Source organism: Emys orbicularis, chromosome 12 (genome assembly GCF_028017835.1).
Source record: "Emys orbicularis isolate rEmyOrb1 chromosome 12, rEmyOrb1.hap1, whole genome shotgun sequence".
NCBI lineage: Eukaryota > Metazoa > Chordata > Testudines > Emydidae > Emys > Emys orbicularis.
Genome location: NC_088694.1, coordinates 15322221 through 15342135, shown reverse-complemented (window position 1 = coordinate 15342135; position 19915 = coordinate 15322221). Strand labels below are relative to the sequence as shown.

The 19915-nt window shown below is 39.4% G+C and overlaps 1 protein-coding gene across 1 annotated transcript in view; it reads right to left on the bottom strand.

Moving 5' to 3' along the window:
- The window catches only part of ATP9A (ATPase phospholipid transporting 9A (putative)), an 87863-nt gene that overhangs the window by 12795 nt on the left and 55153 nt on the right, over positions 1-19915 (bottom strand). Inside the window, exons 15-19 of the mRNA XM_065414433.1 lie at positions 12120-12281; positions 5285-5377; positions 4273-4356; positions 3270-3440; positions 382-480 (exon numbers count right to left, since the gene is read on the bottom strand). Coding sequence (XP_065270505.1) covers positions 382-480; positions 3270-3440; positions 4273-4356; positions 5285-5377; positions 12120-12281 — 609 coding nt within the window. The remainder of the gene's footprint in view (positions 1-381; positions 481-3269; positions 3441-4272; positions 4357-5284; positions 5378-12119; positions 12282-19915) is intronic.

The following is a 19915-nucleotide window of genomic DNA, read 5'->3' as shown; positions in this document are numbered from 1 at the left end:
GGAGGAAGACATTTTACTCTTGTATGCTGGAGGGGTGGGCTCCATGCTAGCTCCAAACAGATCAGCACAGAGGGTCAATCCAGCACTACTGAAGTCAATGGGAGCTTTGCCACTGACTTCAGTAGGTGCAGGATCAGACTCAAGGGGAGAACTGGGGTAGGTCTGTATTCTGCTTACGGTAAATCACTGCCCAGGAACCACCCTTGTAGGGGGTGCAGATCAGTAGCCATCCACAGGCTGGAGGAAGCACCATGGAAGTAATGCACTATAGCCTGCTTGCAGATTGGGGTATTCTATCCCTTCTGATCCCCAACTTAGTTTCTTGAACAAGTCCAGAGAAGGGTGAATTTCACACACAAGGAATAAGTGTACTTTACTCACCAATCTGAATATATGAATGTCCTGGGTTCTGGTTACCAAATGAGCATTCTTCGCTGTACAAGTAGCTGTTTCTAGCTTATCCCCTGTCAGCATCCACACCTGAAATTAAAAATATTTTTATATCCCCAAATTAACACAAAACCTAACAAACACTATGTTTGCAGGGAACTTCTAGGAATTCTGGGCCTTTATGCATGCATGTAAATAGACCATATTTACAACAGAAAACGTGTGGTGTTCAACAAATTCCTCTATAACAGAATCCCATTTAAAAAGGGCAGGGAATTCCCCTACTCACAGAGGAATTAAGGGGTTTGAAAAATGCTGCAGCATACAGTGGGTTATGAAATCTGAACATTTTTCCACCTGCCATTTCAAGACTTCACTGATAAAACACAAAACATAAATGGAAGAGGCAGACCCTTTGAATGTATCCCCATCCTCTGCAAGTTTTATCTTTAGCCCCAGCTGCAAAAAGATCCTACATGGCCCTGCCTGAAATATAGATGATGCAACTGCAGTTAGCTCACCACCCGCGTGTATGGAACAAACTAAACATAAGAATGGCCATACAGGGTCATTCCTATGGCCCATCTACCCCACTATCCTGTCTTCCAACAGTGGCCAGTGCCAGCTGCTTCAGAGGGAATGAACAGAATAGGGCAATTTATTCAGTGATTCATCCTCTGCTGTCCAGTCCCAGCTTCTGGCAGGCAGAGGTTTAGGGACCACCCCCCCAGCATGAGGTTGCGTCCCTGACTCTCTTGCTAATAGCCATTGATAGACCTATCCTCCATGAACTTATCCAGTTCTTTTTTGAACCAATCACAACATCCACTGGCAATGGGTTTCATAGGCTGACCATGAGTTGTGTGAAGAAGGGCTTCCTTACATTTGGTTTGAAACTTGCTGCCTATTAATTTCATTGTGTGACCCATGGTTCTTGCATAGTGTGAAGGAGTAAATAACATTTCCCTGTCTCTGCACCATGACTTTATATGCCTCTATCATTCCCCCCCTTAGTTGTCTCTTTTCTAGGCTTAACAGAACCAGTCTTTTTAATCTCTCCTTGTATGGAAGCTGTTCCATTGCCCTAATTAAATGAAAATGAAGACAGCGTATATGAAAACAATTCAGTCATTAAACAAGGACACTAGAAAGCAGTGTGACCAGCAGTGCTGACCAATATTTGCTATAATCTGGAAGGGAATTTCTTCAACAGTATAAATATTTGGGGTTTTGGCTATTCTTTACCTGGTGCTTTTAATTCCCTCCAGGCCTTCCCCTGTTGGAGCAGATCAAATAAGGATCCACTTGTTTGTTTCATTCACTAAAAGAAGTTTAATAAGCTAAAAGCCAGGTAGGACACTTATTGTAATTAACAAGATAGTATAATAAAGAAATAAAGAAAACAGATAGCTCCAGAATGAATTACAAAACTGCCTTCAGTCTTGATTCTCTCCTGACATGCAGAATCCCAAAGAACATGAGCCGCAGAACATCTACTGTAAATTGCAACACTACGTATGCAGTCACTAACAGGGCTATCCATTCAGCATCAAGGCAGTGACTTTAGCCAAGTTAAAAACAAAAACAAACATTTTTGGACCAAACCATCAAGATTTAACTAATAAAAATCAAAATATTGCTATGGAAACTACGTGAACTGTATTCTGTTTGTTTGACCTACTCACTGACGTGCAAAGTTACGTTAATATTAGAGATGGCATCAAAGCTAAAACTGTTTATTGAGACCCTCTTCACCACCCCCACCCCCAAAATAAAAACACTTTGGGAGTTCAGGTAAACTGGGTACTGTATCTGAAACATCCTGGTTTGATTCTGCAATACAACGCGAGGTTTTGTCTATTTTCTGTTTGAAATAGGCAACCAGAATGGTAACCTTTTATCCAACTCTTCACCCCCAACTCTGAGTGCTAGTTCCAGACCACCCTTGATTTTGTAAACCTAGAACCTGACTGACAAGATTTTGGGGAAAGGCAGAGTCAAACCATAATCATTCCTGGCTTTGACCATCTATGTATGGCTAATTCTGTAGGTGCAGAAGTTATGGAAATATATAAAGCCAGAAGGCATAAAAAAAATCCTTATGCATTATTGTTTTTGGTTCAGACTCCCTCTGGTGGCTATATATCACGGCATAAACATTCATATGCGTGCGCTTCAACCTCAGTGCTCAAAAACTTGCACATTATAATTTGGGTGCCAGAAGAGAAAGGAAATCAAGCCGAGCTAACTTTAACTGTGTGTTTCATGCAGCCACTTACAAGACTAGCTTGGCTGACTCTTTATACTTATCTTACATAGATACCATTCTGTCTGCATATTTGGTTTCTTCGTATATTAAAAAGTTTTGGGCGAGGGTGACACATTTTAAGGTGCTCAGCTAGTACTCAGCACTTACAGTGCTTTATATAGTCAAAGCGCTGTACAAAAATATTAGCTATTAGATGATAACATGATATAATCATTGAATCAGAGCACATGGGGTCATCATTTGCATGTCCTGTTGCACTTCCATTAACCAACAGAGCAGAGCAACATTAGATAATAAGGTCGTTTCTGGACTGAACTATATATATATATATATATATATAGTTCAGTCCAGAAACGACCTTATTATCTATCTTATTCTACAGCTAGTGGAAAAAGAATTTTACACCAACAAGATTTCACTTATCGCTGCTGCTCATCTATTGCAATAGTCACACTCAATGGAGATCAGAATTTTATGGGGGTTTATTATCAGACAGACTCATTCACTCCAAATGTTACATTCCAGAGACTCTCCCCCCAACTCTCTGGCCATTATCATCAATTGCATTGTCAGACTGAGGTTCTGCATTCCATTTCTAGGTTAGCCAAACCTTAATGCCAGCATTTCTCAGGGTCTCCAGAGTGGGTCTGACATCCGTCTGCAGCTGATCCTCCACTCCAGTCAGACACAGCAGCTCCATCTCCATTTCCAGGCTCTCAATCACAGTGGCTACCTTCAGTGAGCGATCGTGCACACTTAGCTTCGCCTGAACATAGCGTGCCTAAGAATAGCACAAGACAAAAACCCAGTCACTGTAATTCAAACTAACAGTGTTTGTGTGTCTGTGGAATACAGGATTAAACAACACGACACAACTCAGGCCTCTCAAGGCCACAGGCTAAGTCCACCTCAACGGTGTCCTCTGTAATGACTGGTTAACGTTAACCCTACAGTGCAAAGACAAATGAGACTAAACAAGCCTTTCCTAGGAGATCCTATAATTCTGTACACTTATTATGCAAATCTGCCAGTTAGATGCACAGTTACCTGATCTGTGCTCACAAATAATTTTTCTGTATACATAAAACTTGCAAGTGCTATTTCAGAGATGGATCTTGAAATTTGGCTCATCTAGACCAGATTGCGGTAAATAGACAAATCAATCTGCCAGAGTTCCATACACAAGCAACTGAATCCCCCATTTCCAAAACACCTGAAAGTACACAGGATTCCTTTGACTCTCTCTTGTTTTGCAAATGTCAGGATACAAACTTGAAGATTCAAAATGTCAACGCAAGCTTTTTCAGTAACTTTAAACATGGCTAAGCAGCACTGAATGTTGGCAGAAGTAAAATGGTAACAACAGAAGTCTACGGGGCAGGATTCCTGGGCTGCAACTCCTGTGGAATCAATCTCTAGAATGGGAACTTGTGGAAATGGCAGAAGCAATGGCCTAGGGAGTAGCACTGCTTACACACCACTCAGTAGACACCTCCAGCTGATTAAAAGAGCAGCATGATGGTGATTATGACAAAGAGTGGGGAGATGAAAGCAGATGCTGTAATCAGAACTCTGTGGGCATCACTTACATGATTATAAAAATACAAACTTACTTCAAAGTCTTGATACTGCTCCTCAGTCAGGGACTTCTTCGCTACAACAAGAACCCTCAGGCCTTCCCTAGCCATGTTACCACACTGGAAAGAAGTGTCATATTGTAAACGATCACCTGCATCACAACTTAACTGATTCAGAGATTGTAACAGTAGATATGATGCTAACAAAATAATTGTTCCAGTCAAACAACCCAGCTGAATACATAGCATCAGATAAACAGCATGATAAATTAACCAGGGAAGAGGAGATCTCAAAATCTATTTGTAGGCTGTACCACTGATCAGGAACGATGCTCCTCTCACAGCAGTGTCAAACTGGCATAAGTAACTCCACTGGCTTCAGTTACTCCACTGATCTCAGTTCCTTTGAATATATACCAAAGTAAGAAGGGATGCAAGCCCCTGGTTTCAATAAGCACTGTATCTTTTGTTCACAAACTATTTAAAGAGATACTACAATATTCCTATGTAGTCAAATAGAAAAGGAACCATTTATATCTGCTATTGTGGAGACTGTTCACCATTGCCAGCAATACGATGGAATGGGTTTAAGCAGGGAGGTTCAGAAAGACTTAAAATCAAAATGCAATTCTTGGTTTTCCAGCAGTTTAAAATAAAGCCAAGTGCAGAATCAGGCTCAGTTACCCAAGATAAATCTTGTGAGAAAGAGGAATTACCAGACAAAGAACAAGAAACCTGGACCAGTGACTACCCTAAGCTTGGACAACGTCCATTTTGTTTACCAGAGTTGTCCTGGACTAAATGGGTTGAATTCGCCACCTGGCTTCCTTTTAAAATTGACTAATACTGTGTCTGTATCTCTGGCTACAAGTTAAACCAACCAAAATGCCAAACCAAACAATCTTTTTCCTGCATACATTTTAACAGCTACCTCAGCCTGCTCCACCAAAGTAATGTCGGAGGCTTAGTCATGTGTCGCCATGGAACAAGCAGCACCTGCCTGAAGAAGTAAATATTCTACATCTAAGAAAGTGAGACTACTTTGTACCTCTTCCTCTAGCCAGTCATTGTACTGCACGATGCCAGCCATGACAACGTCGGCTCCCTTCATGTAGAAAGTGATTTCTCCCGTTGACTCATCCTGAGAGAGAAAGAAAATGGTGAAAGATTATGGGTTCAATTATCTACAGCAGGCAGCAAGATACTTCATGCAAGGATTATCAACTTCTTGGTCGATAACAGGTGATACTGGCTGGGTTGTATTCACACTATTCTATATGGAAAATAGTCATCCCCTTCCTAACTCTAATCATTAATGGTCTAGCGTAACCATGACACTGGTGCATTTTGTTTTCATCCTGGAAATCAACTTTGATGTTTACACTTAACAGGGGGAAATAAAGTAACAAATAAATGATTTTACTCTATTAAATTCCAATCTTAACGGCTCCCTGTATTATAATTATGCTGTATATATAAGTACAATTAAAACTCAGGCCTGCCACAGAGGGATTAGGCTACTGCCTTCCTCACCTGATGTGACTAATTTGTAGATTGTAAACAATGCATATTTACACTGTTACAAATTCATAATCCTTTCTGAGCAGGCAAATGTCTAAGGAGGTCACAGTTATTAGTATGGTGGGCTAATGGAAACACTGGCAAACTCTGCAAAGGAGGTCAAACAATGTGCAAGGAGAACTTGCATCGTAAACCAAGATAGCATCTGCGGATGGAGGGGGAAAAAATATGTACAGAACAAAAAGATGAAGCTTTGGAGAGAAACACCAGTGAATGAAGAAAACCAAAATACTTTCCAAAGAAGACAGGGAATAGGAAAAAAATGCAATGTTTGCAATGTACTCTCTCCAGTTTACATTAGATGATGCAAAATTACCTTGTCTTCTAACCACTACAGAAGCCAGTTAAATGGTGAGATGGCTGACACTATATAAAAATAAAAAACCCTGCCTCAAGGATGCACTAGGAGACCCAGAGGAAATGGGGAACTAGGGGTTTAGTTTTGTTTTTTAATCTCTCCCCCCCCCCCCGCCCATTTCTCATCTGACAATTCACTAGGGCAGAAAAGACATTTTACTGATGGGGGTTAGTGAGGATGGGCCTCGTGGAATAGGGACTGGACTGAGAAATGGGCGAGGGCCTGGCATGCTGGTGTTGGAGAGGGTGCTTTCCACACACAGGGGGCAGCATGGAAGAAAAAGAATTAAAATGGGAGTGGAAGGATGAAATAGATTCCTTTGCTGAGGAAACTTCACAGGAGCTGCGGACACTCAGTATCTCTGATTATTAAGACATTTTTTTATTCAGGTCCCTACACTGGGAATAAGGTGCTTAGCTTTAGCTGCTTGCGTTTGAACGCTGTTGCTTAAGTATTTTTGAGACCTTTACCAGGAACATGTGGTGGTTCTTACAGGTGCATTACAAACTATTTCTGATCGATGGTGTTGACTGCCTGTGTGTCAATATGCACAGTTCGTACATCTCAGAGTTCAAGTTTTACAGGTCACCAAGAAAACCCAGAACACGCTTAGTTTTAAAAAAATTAAGCTTTCTGGCATTGGCAAAAGATTTATGTATTAAATTATTTGATTAAAGAAAAAGTGTTTAACGACATCTCTGTAGGAAACTGAATAAAGACTCCACTTCCTGTGCTATAGAATTGGCTTAAGATAGTTTATAAATTTTGTCCAATATAAATATTGTATCAACTATCTCCTTGCATTAGTCATTTCCTCTTGCAGAGTTCAACAGGAGGTTAGCACGTTCTCATATTATGGTAAGATCACACTATAAATCTACAGAGAGATTTGCCAGTTGTATTGTTTTAGAGCTACATCTTTTTCCATCGTGGTCTGATTCTGGCCATGGTTCAAAGGCCTCTTTCAGTTCCAGATATGACAATAGTGCTATCTTTGTTGCAAAACAAACATCATCATTCCACATGTGTGGGGGGAAAAAAAACGCAGAGTGGAAAATTTTGTGATCAACAAACAAATATTTTTTAATGCAATCCTTTTCTTAACATGAAGATAAGCAAGTAAACAATGCTGTAAAGAGGGTAGCTGCTTTGTTATAACAAGACTTCTTAGAACTGGAATAATAAACCACCAGACAATGACAGTTGATCATGTGTAACAAGCAAATATTGCCAAACTGTCTTAAATGAGGCAACATCTGCTACTTGTGAACATATGTTGCCACCTTAGTCCTCATCTGCTAAAGAAGTTTAAAAGTTATCATAGTAATAATACAAAGAGACCCTTTACAAGAGACAGCAGGCAGGACCACAAGGGGAAGCAGGAATCTCTGAGAAGAAGTTCAACCACACATTTTTTTGGCTCTGTGTAAGAATCCTTGGATGAAATTCTATGGCCTGTATTACACAGGAGGTCAGACTAGATGGTCATACTGGTCCCTTCTGGTGCTAAAATCTGTGTGCGTCTATAAGGACAAGTAGGACAGGAGGAAATTAGCTGTATATCTTATTCAGATATTTTTCTGAAGTCTGACAGAAGTTTACAGCTTCAAGGAAGAGATTTTAGAATTGTTTTTCCAACTGTGAATTTATTTTATATACTTAGCTACTCAATAAGCTATTCTCTCCCCCCCCCCCCAAGACTCTTACCAACAGTTAAGACACTATTTTTAGAATTAATATTGATGAAATAACTGGTTCAATTGCACCCAATATATTTGGTGGGTTGTAGGTAAAAAATAATATTTGGTACGTGCACTGGTATAAATATATAAAATTTTACTTGACAACTAGTAATTGTTAAGCAAAAAAAGTTTTTTCATAAAAAGGAATGAAAACTTTGTTTGAAGACAGGAGTTCAGAGCATGCAGAAACACAGTATGTGGTGATATCCATCTAGTTAGCACCCGCTAATTAAAATCTGCTTCAGTTCAAAACAGAAGACAGAGCTCATTTGGTTGTTCAGCCACACAACATTGAAGGAACAGGGTTCACAAGCCCATCGGATAGGGGCCAAGGCTTCCATCCTGACACCACAACAGCATAATATACGTAGACACTCAAGATTTGAAGCCTGACGATGTTCCCAAATGCAGCGAACGAGAGTTTTGCCATGGTCTTCAGAGGGATCATACCTAATATGCACTGTATATTAGAAATATTTTTAATTAGAGAGGGAGAGTTGTGGCTTATAGTTACCTTAAAAACTAGGATGGAATTCAGAATCCTGGCCTGGGAGGTCCAATGCCACTCTAAGTGATAGATTGTCAGAGAGGAAGGAAAAAAAGGAAGCTCACTAAAGCTCTCCTTTTCAGTGAAGATAAAGAAAAAGTTCAGAATGTTTCAGGGACACCCATCTCTCTGCGGGGATGGTAAGTGAAAACCTTGATGAAATTCAAGTCGGTGACTGTTAACCACTTGCTGTTACTGCAATGGAACAAAACTAGTAAAAAATTGGGGAGAGGGAGGAGATTTTGTTGAAAATTTTCCACAAGTTTTGTCAAATATCTTTGTTTCTATCTAGGTCTCATATAGACCATTTGGATGGTGCCAACCCACCTGTTTAGTCTATACTGTTTTCCACTACAGAAATAATCCAGCTGATGAAAAGGAACACAGCACTCGCTATGTTTCTATGAGCATTTGGTGACTGCATTGTCCCAACTAGGTCTAATATCAGACACTTGTTGGAACAAAGTTATGAACTGTATCCTCGAGGATATCCAGTTGTTTTCTAGATTCCTGTATTTATCATGTACTTCTGATTACCTCACTTGTACTCTGACCACTAGTCCATTCCCCCTAGGACTTATTCTATTGTTCCAAAACATGGAGCAATTCCAAATACAGGGTTTTGTTTTTTTAAAGCTAGCCTGCCAATAAAATTATCTTGTTTCCCCTCACTCTCACCCCCCAAAAGGTGCCAGGGCCCAGGCCCCAGAATGGAAAGCACTGAGTCCTGAACCAATGGCAGATTCAAGGTCTGAAATGCCACCAATGAGATGGGACGTGATATTAATATATTGATGGTGCTGTATAAATCTTTTATCAACACTGCCTAGCTCCTTACTCACAGCTTAGCTTATTGACACTGTCATATGTTCACATTATATCTTAATCTGTATGTCGTCAAAAATTAGGGAATCAGATGCATGCTAAGCTTCTCCAATGAATTACTTAGCTTTTTGTTGTATACCATCCCCACCATCGTTCAACTTCACATTATCTGTTTAGACTGTAATTTCTTCTTGCCCCTGCATGTCTGCAAAAGCATCTCACTCTTGTGGTGCTATAAAAAACTATAAAGCATGAGACAATGGAATAAACTTAATTAATGTGACTGTATAGCAGAATCTCATATGGAAGACGCTAACCTAAAATACTCGCCTACAAATACAAGTAAGATTTGTCTTACCATTCTAACCTGTAATAATACTAGAGAGGTACAAGGCCCTTCCTAGGCCATGTCTTTGCTGCTAAAAAGAGACACTTTTAATTACAGGATAACTAAGTTCACATGAACTATCTTAGGGTAAAAACACAGTGAAGACAATGCATGTTAGTTTTACCACAATGTAAACTAGATGAGGTCAGCACTATACTACCTCTTGGGGCATGGGTTTGGGTTTTTTTTTTTTTAAACCTCCAGATAGCTCACATGCACCCAGCGGTAAAAAAACAAAAAACAAATACACCTAACATGCATGAGCTATCTGGAGGTAAAACTGAAGAGCATTGTCCTCAGTGTGTTTTTAACCTCAAGATAGTTCATGTGCGTTAGTAAAAAATATATCTTTTTAGCAGTGCAGACACCTCAGTCACTATTCATTTAAAGAGTGGGGAGGTCCACTAGGCTGAACATAGTCGTGAGAGCCAAAATTATTTGAATTCTAGCCCCGGCTGTAAAACTACTCTCGCTGAAACCTTGGGGAAGTCCCTTCAACTCTGCATCAGCTTTCTCATCTGTGAAATGGGGAGGGAGAGTTTTCCTTTCAAGGCTATTGGGGATTAACTGTGGGGCCCATCTTGGTTGGTCTTCAGGCACTACCAAAACAAAAATAAAATAAATAAATAATGCTGCATTTTGATAAGAGAGCTAAGAATGTTTTGAAAAGGTTTAAATATGGGTTCACCAGTTTGTGAGTAGGTAACAAGCATCAAGAAAAATATTACAGTTAACAGACTAAGAGGGGAAAGAAACAGAAAAAACCTTCATAATCACACTAACCCAGGAACCTATCCTTGCAACAAAGCCCGTTGCCAACTCTGTCCACGTATCTATTCAGGGGACACCATCATAGGACCTAATCACATCAGCCACACTATCAGAGGCTCGTTCACCTGCACATCTACCAATGTGATATATGCCATCATGTGCCAGCAATGCCCCTCTGCCATGTACATTGGCCAAACCGGACAGTCTCTACGCAAAAGAATAAATGGACACAAATCAGATGTCAAGAATTATAACACTCAAAAAACCAGTCTGAGAACACTTCAACCTCCCTGGTCACTCAATTACAGACCTAAAAGTCGCAATTATTCAACAACAAAAACTTTAAAAACAGACTCCAACGAGAAACTGCAGAACTGGAATTAATTTGCAAACTGGACACCATTAAATTAGGGTTGAATAAAGACTGGGAGTGGATGAGTCATTACACAAAGTAAAAACTATTTCCCCATGCTAATTTCCCCCCTACTGTTACTCACACCTTCTTGTCAACTGTTTGAAATGGGCCATCCTGATTATCACTACAAAAGGTTTTTTTCTCCTGCTGATAATAGCCCACCTTAATCAATTAGTCTTATTAGAGTTGGTATGGCAACCCCCATTTTTTCATGTTCTCTGTGTGTGTATATATATCTATCTATATCTATATCTTCCTACTGTATTTTCCATTGCATGCATCTGATGAAGTGGGCTTTAGCCCACGAAAGCTTATGCTCAAATAAATGAGTACTTGTCTTTAAGGTGCCACAAGTACTCCTCGTTCTTTTTGCATATTTTCCACTGTTTCTAACAGCTCCTTTTTAGTTGAATCAGGTTTTTGAAAATCTGGGTCTCCACTGTATTAGTGCATAGGACCAAAATAAAGAATTAGGTGTGCAAATGCATATGTAATTGCACATCTAATTAGCATATGCAGTTACTGTCATTGAAGACACAAGAGAATTGCATGCACAAATGCACCTGGTTACCCTAATTCCTCTGGGAAACCCCATGCACCAAGTACTTCAAGGAAACCTCTGTTCCAGAAAAAATGCTTATCATAATAGCCAGCAGGGCACAGAACAAAAAAAGGAAATCACACAGTAATTTGTTAATTATTGCCCCATTTCTTGGTTTATTTTACAGTTTAATATACATTGTATAAACAATATAATCCCAGCATGATTATTTGACAGTTTACCTCTTAATGAGAAGCAAACTAGAAAGTACCTTCTTAAAGTATATATTTGACTTTCAGTAGCACCTCTACTATATTGTAGTTGATCTGTTATGAGTCATTAGAACTCCTGATTTAGCTGTAGTTGAGGGGTAAATCTGCATCTATTTACTGGTGATTCCTGAATTGGGGTTTGTGCTTTTTTGCTGTTACTTTCAACAGTGGCTACAATTATTTTCCTACTGTCTATGGGCTAAGGACTGTCACAGGCCTTTGGCGTTTGTGTTGAAAGAAAATACACTTTACTTATCAGTTCTGGGGGATGGAAGGACAGTACTTCAACGTATAAAAATATTTCAGTTTCTGGTATCTGAGATAATGTAACATTCTCCCACGAAGAACAATGTTGCTGATATCAAACAGACTGTACTTGCTTATTCAGTCAGTGTTTTGCAAGAGTTACATGAAGATGAAAAGAAACGTGAAAAGCAACTTACCCTAACGATGATTCCCATACGTTTACTTTCATAAGTAAATGGAAAGATCTGGAGGATGGTGAAGTTTAGTATCTGACCACCAGGTGTCCTCAGCTGCATGGAGGATTGATCTCTGCCAACCAGTGTTAAGCCTACACTTTCAGTCCACTGTACCAGGGCCACCTAAATACAAGAAAGGTCACAGGTCAGATAGACTGCTGAGCTTTGTGGTTCAGAGGTCATGTAAATGAACACCAGAGGGGAAGGGACAGTGGGTTAACTGAAGAAAATGTTACTCAGTCATTAACGTCACTGTAAAATGGATCAGTTTTTCTACCTTGGCCATGTAATGTGAACAAATGGCCCTTTAGTGTTATTTCCTGCGGCCATTCCTGCCCATTGACAATATTAATTACTCAGTCCCTGGAAGGACTTACTAATGTCCAATAATACATGACATGCACTACACTCTGTTCTGAGCCAGCCAGATGATGTTTAAAAAAAAAAAAAAAAAAAGTTGGCGGTGGAAACACACAGTACATGACTGCCCCCATTCAAATGTGGGTTTAAGACAAGCAGAGGATATTAAAGCAATGAAGGTCTAAGTTGTCAATATGCCACTAACCCAAAGTGATGAAACAGGATGTGATCCTGCACCACTGGGGTTAGTGGGAGCAGAATTGAGCCCATAATGAAGGCCACTGAAAACTGGAAAGTAAAAGGAAGTCAATGAAACAGATCCAGTCAGTGAGTTTATGTGGCTTTATTGTGCACTGGGCATTCGGCTACAACGTCAAGGGACGTGACTACTGTTGTAAACAAAGCTGAGCAGAGGAGAGTTCTAAAGATCCAAGGACAAAAGAGAGTTTCAGCCTCTTGCAGCGTAACATTCTCTTGAGACAACTGCACCGAGTCAGCACAGCTAGTAATAGGTTATTTAAATCTGATCAGGATAAGTTTCAAATGGAAACATTGCACACACTAGGAACTGCCCTTCCCTCCCCATCCCCAGTGAAAACACCTCCAGCTCCCCCAGACAAATTTTGGGCTAAATCTGTATCCAACTCTAAAACTCAGTCCCACCTCTGACTACAGTTGCCAACCCTCCAGGATGGGCCTGGAGTCCCCCGGAATCGGCATTGATCTCCTGGTGACTACTGAAAGCAATCCGGGAGATTTTAATAGGATATTTTAACAAAATTACATTACGTCATGTGGGGGGGCTGGGGGGGAAGGAAATCTCCCGGAATAGCTTCAGTCAGAGTTGGCAACCCTACCTCTGATGCAAATATCAGGCCAAGTTCTCTGCTTGTGTAACTCCGTTTACTACAAGGTAGTTACATCACCAGAGAATCTGACTAATTCATTTTAATGCTTGCAATCTGGGCACTTATATTCACTGCACATCCCAGGTTCTTTCAGCAAGGAAAGATTTAGACTCAACAGTGCATATAAATCTCTGAGAAGAAAGCTTGCTGTATCCAGTCACTCTACACTGGCTCCTAAGTAAATAAAAACAAAACCCAAGTGTCAGTGGATTCTCACCTATTTTTATAGACATCCATTAAGAGTGACATGTCTAAAGAAATGTACATAAAAAGCCTTTACCTGTCTTGTCTTATAGCCATTATCTTGTTGAGAAGCTGAGTGGAATTAAGATCAGTTTTATGGAGACTTATTTACTAATAATCTTTTCCCTTCATTAGAGAAATCACTTCTATAACCATAATTATTCCTGACATTTCATCTCTTTCGTCACAAGTCTATTTAGTGAATGCAAGCGCTAGGACAAAGTATTCCGTTCACTACTAAAGGAGTTATGTCTTCCAAGGAAGTTCATGAAAAAATACCTACCACACATCAAATACTTAAGCCATGGAGTTAGCCTCTCAACTGGAAGTAACTTATTTAACCCGCACTGGAAGCTGTGGGCACACATTAAGAGGAAGAGACACCACCCTCATTTAAACCTAGTGTTCCTAACATGCTACAGCACATAGGGCCTCATCCAAAGATTCAACTGACTTCAATAGGCCATTAGGACCTCAATCTAATAAGGTATTTCAAGCCCAGAACTATTGGTGTGACTCTCCGTGGCAGGTTCTCCCTCAATCTAAAGCTTTTTGACTATTTTTAGGATTTGGACAGCCTGGCTCTAGGTCTCTCATACAGACTCCATGTTGCTAAAAGCCTCTTTAGAATCTGTGTAGTAGCTTACTCATCTTCCTCATGTGATTACAATGTACTGAAGAAAGAAAGAAAAAAAAAAAAAAAAAAACTTACTACAAAGTGGGTGACTAAACCTTCATTTACCCTAAAACCCAGGCCTGCAGACTTGAGGGAAATAACATGCTTAAAATACTGCTTCTTGTGTTCGACATTTCATATACTACTGTTTACGGGATTCAAATTAAAGGAACTGCTCCCCCTCAGGACTGCAATAATTGAAACCTTGGAGGGCTAATTCAGAGTTTATCCATACAGAATATTTGCATTAAGACACCTTCCAGTTTTTGCTCTATCTCACTTCTTTACTCTGTGTCACCATCATTTTCTATTTTTTAGACAAAAAGCATGGTCCAACTAAATGCACAGAACCCAATACTGGTTCAGATTTAAATCACTAACACTGCAGCTGAAATGAGAGCTTATTAAAAGGGTCACCTTAATACCTGCTGAGCAGTACCCTGCATAGATATTTCAGTAGGGACTGCTCACAGACTACGGTTCTACACACAGCCTGAGGATGTATGGCAGAATTAGGCCATACATCATTAGATTGCTTTTTTTTACTGAACAGAATTCTTTCAGTGGATTTGGAACCACAATGTGGTATTTGGAGAGGAAAATTATTTAACTGTTAAAAAAAAATCTCAGCATTTATTTAATCTTTGAAAATGTTCAACCTAGTATGAATGCCCATTTCTTCTGGGCATTTCCAGGAGCCATTATAAAACTCCTTTGAAATCCAATTCTGCAAGAGCTAGAAAGAGATCTGATCTCTCCTACTTTCACACCTGTAAGCTTCCAATACAAACATTTCTAACAATTAAAGCACCTCGAGAACAGAACTTCCCTTAGAATTCTCCATTCATAAATTGAGTGGGGCTAGGATAAGCCAGAGCACCTCCATCAGAACACCTAGGAATTCATTTATCTCCTAGAAACACAAACCAACATCAATTAATGGGAGAATCGACCCTTAGTTAGAACATGGTAGTTTCAGTTCCCCTGTTCCTTCAAACTATTTGTTAAAAAAAAAAAAAAAAAGAAAAATGCTGCTCAGAAGATAGCAAGAAAATGCACATGAAAAACAACCAACCAACATGAAAAACAACCAACCAACATGGCTCTATTAGTTTCTGATAAGTTGGTGCTAGCGTGGTTCAACATCAGCAACCGCCAAATTATATTGTCCTCAGAATATCTAGACTAATCAGCATCCTAATACCCAGCTGGCTGGAGGCTTAAAAGCATTTTTTCTTATGGGAGAAAAGGCCAGTAGAACACACCTTTATAGATGGGTTTTTTTAACGTAATCTCTTATTTTAGGGTACTTGAATATACAGAAGGCCAGTTTTTATTGCATTATTATGGAAGTCAAGACAGAGAAGACAACATGCTTTATTTTGCTTTCCTGCTAGTTCCCTATAGAATTCTCTGCCCCCCTACTAATCCCCCAGCTTTTTAATTAATGAAATTAATCCTGCTAGGTTTGCTTCTACTAAATTATATGGTTTTCTTTTGGGGGGAAAAGGGATGCAGGAGAGTCTCCCAAGACTAAGAACTGGTTTGCCCGAAAACTTCTGTACAACAATGATGAAAATATTTTATGGGGAGATTTTCAAAAGATAGGCACCCAATTGCCATTGAATGGAAACTGAGGCCCAGATTCTCAAAAGGAATTTAGGTGCCTAACTCTTAGTGAAGTCAATGGGAGTTAGGTGCCTAAATACTTTTGAAGATCTGGGCCTGGGTTTCATGCTTCTCTGTTCCCCATCTAGTCTTGAAAACATCCTTAAAGCATTAAGGAAGCTAGTTAGAGGCTCTTCTATTGTCCTCATTCTTAACAGTTCTCTGGATCAGAACTTGATCTCAGGCTTCTATTGCTCTGGTTAATACAGAAATATATAAATGTTCAATTTATGTTATTTATTAAAAGTTTCTAACCTCCGTTCCCTGACCTGATGTCTCTCTATCCAACCTCCACAGGGCGATGTTACACTAGTATCACTCTCTGAAATCTCACAGACCGAAAAGAACACTTCATGCTTATTTGTCCACATGTTTGAAATCTGCAGTTGTCTGAAGGCACAAACCTCCTTGTTCCCTTCACAGCCAAGTAAGAGTCTTATGGAAAAATAATTATTAAAATACCTGGATTTTCTCATGCAGGAGACTGGGACTAGATGGAAAATGTTACAGTACACTAGTTGGACTGTGAAAAAAGGAAAGAGGTGGTCTGTCTCCGCCACTCACTCTAGACTGTCAACATCATGCAGTGAGGTAAAAAAATGCTTTCTAAAAAAATTTTCATAGGGGACAAAAGCTTCGTCAGGGCTGCTAAGAGTGCAACAAGCAGATGGGTTAAGAATAAGAGGACCAGAATTACAGGGAATCAGCTAGTCAGAAGTATTGAAACCCATTAATTTGCTTGTGTCTTATTGATCAGAAGAGAATAATAGATTTTGTACCTTAGAGGCCTTGGTTTGTTTTTTAAACCCTTCACTTCCACCCACGCCCTAATATAATATCACTGAAGTTTTCATATGTTACATAAAATGAAAAGTAATTACCATGAGTAATAAATAAAGAGAGTTACAAACCCCACAACATACAAAATCCATATGTGATTTACCAGGACATTTACAATAACTGATTCCATAAAAAGAACTGATATAATAAACAAGGTTATCTTGGACTCCACCATTAAAATTAAATAAACCAATGGCTGGGTTGCCAATAAAACAAGATACACCTTCAGAATATTGTAAGTCTCTTATGGAAGGAATGGAGAAATATCTATTTGGCTCCCTCAATATAGGCTAAAATAAATATCCCCAGTGATAAATCAACTTAAGTGTACTTCATTGCCAGAAATTTCCTGATTGCTAGGATTCCCCATACATTGCAAACTATTCCTCTAGGGATGGGGCAGAACTTTTTCTCCAGTAGTAATTTTCACTATCAGGAAAAGGAACTAAATGCTTCCACTGTTCTATCTGCTCAAAAGCCAAGTTGTACCCATTTAACAAATACATATCTCTAGCAGAAAAAAAGGCATAAAGCAATCCAATGGTTAGAAACTGAAGCTAGACAAATTCAGTCTAGAAAAAATGCAATTAAAACAAACCACTTGAAACAGAGCAAGTAGTTAACCACTAGGACATACCTAAGGACATGGTGAATTCTCCATCAAATGAAGTCTTTAAATCAAAACTGATATCTTTATGAAAGATATGCTATAGCTCAAAACAAAGTTATGGACTTAATGCAGAAATTACTGGGTGGGTTTCTATAATCTGTGTTATAAGGAGGTCAGATTAGATGATCATGGTGGTCTTCTGACCTTAAAAATCTAATAATATCTGCAACTGCAAGGAAAAAATCCTTAGTCAATTCATGAATCATTTCCCTATGAGCTTTGCAGATGGTTTAATTCTGCAGCACCTCCAGTAGAGACGGAGGAATCCTTTTACTCCTGCACTTAACACACTAATTCAGTTACACATATTTAATATCAGCATCTCCTGGAAACTAAAAAACTACAGAGAAGTAGGCATCGATTTTCCATATGTTGTTCCACTATTGAGGTATGCTAACTTTTTTTTTTCTGCCTCCAAATAGCCCCTTTCTTTCTTGGTCTGCCATTTAAGGTAGATCTCAGGACAACAAGCATTTAAATTTCCAAAAAAGTTAACACTTAGGGTAATATGTAAAACTGAATACAAGGTAAATGAAAAATTAGCTGAGTGCAGACCTTACAAGCCTCACGAGGTGGTGCAGAGTGCAACACAATCCTGGTGACACTAAGACCCAGAAGAAGCCTGCACAAGAAAGAAGCAGATCCTCCCTCCTGCTGCTGTCTCCGCCCACCTTCAGGTCCCAGATCAACTCCTCTGTCCCTCCTTAACTCTACCCTGGGCCTTCAGTACTCAACTCCAGGGGAAGGGAAATGGCACTGGCTTTTAAACCAACACTTTCCAACCTCCAAAAGCTGCAGAATTCCTGCCTCTGCGCAAAAACCGTTTTTCACTGAAACTGTTGAAGTTTGCTGACTAGCTGTAATTGAAAATATTAAAATTAATAGGCTTACACAGCAGCTAGCAAATAAATAATAGTGTCAACATCAACATGGCCTTCATTGATGCAGATTTTGGGCACCCAGTTTTACTGGATATAGGGGTGCATTTTTAGAGTAATCAAAGATGGGAAGTGGTCATACACTGTGCTATTTAAACTGACAGTTATGTGTGTTCCAAGTCACAGTCATTCTGTCTGAGAGAAGCACCTGAGTTGGAAAATAAGTGTGGGTGGGAAATTAAGTGTGTGTGTGTGTGGGGGGGGGGGGGGAGATTTATATATAAAGCAAGCAAAAGTAAAACCGATTTCAGAGAACCCTCAGACCACTGAGAGAAACATAGCAAGAGAGTCCTCCACGCTCAGTGCTGAACAGCAACCAAAATAGCAATAAACCTTCATTACTACATTCTAGGAATCTCTGGATATTGGCTCTGTGTGCCTATACTAGGTTAGATATATTTCTCTGCACTGAGAGTCAAAATTGCTAATGCAACTCTATATACCATCTCCCTAAACTTCGCCCTCTGGCTAGTCATTAAATTACTCAAGCCATCTCTGAAATGGATATTGATTAACAAATTTCATTTTAAAGAGAGACAAATTGATCCTTGTTATTAGTTGCTCTTCAAATGTCCCCAACTAGATTGCCTAGGAACACAGACAATGGCAGTAATCAATTGGAGCACACTCTTTCATGTCCTGGAAACTGTGGAGTGCTGTCAGGGTTAAAGATTGTTTGCCCAAGAATCCCAAGCACGCTTATCTCTGATCAGATTATATCTATTTCATTTCCCCTGTTAGTTACTGTATGGCTACAACTGACACAATCAAAGAGCCCCAAGGCTGTAACTGATATCTGAATAAAGATACTTCAAGACTTCTAAATGGGAATATGCACAGGAAACAAATTTAGGAAATCCTGCTTTCTGTTACAGGAAATTAATCCTATTCCAACTGGTAGAAATTACCCTCACTGTTCAAAAGTAAGAAGAATACAAGTTTTTGTACTCATTTCATAAACTGACCTCTCCTGACATGCTAATATTTTATTGATATAGAATTTCAAAGGTAGGCTTTAGATGCCTGTTAAAGACTTTCCCTCTAGGAATCCATGAATGCTATTTAACAGTATCACACTTTCCTGAAGGGTTTAACTAGCACTGGTTTCACATTTAGTACCACCTATTGTGAGACACACAGTAGATGTTTGACTGATATTTGTACTCTTGAGACCTACAGACAAGACGTCTTCAGTGTGGTAAAGCATATTTAATTTCTGAAACCACTTGCAATTCACTGTTCAAAACATTGCAAGGAAAACAATGTAGACAAAGTATAATTTCAGAGAGATTAGTTATAAAGTTACAATATAAAAATACTATGTATTGCAACCATATTAGTTGCAAAAAAAATTTAAAGCAGGAGTTACAATTACAATTGGAAATATGTCAAACGTCACTGAGACTTTACGGGCATGTAGGTAAAGCAACAGAGGCTATGAATGTAAATAGCCA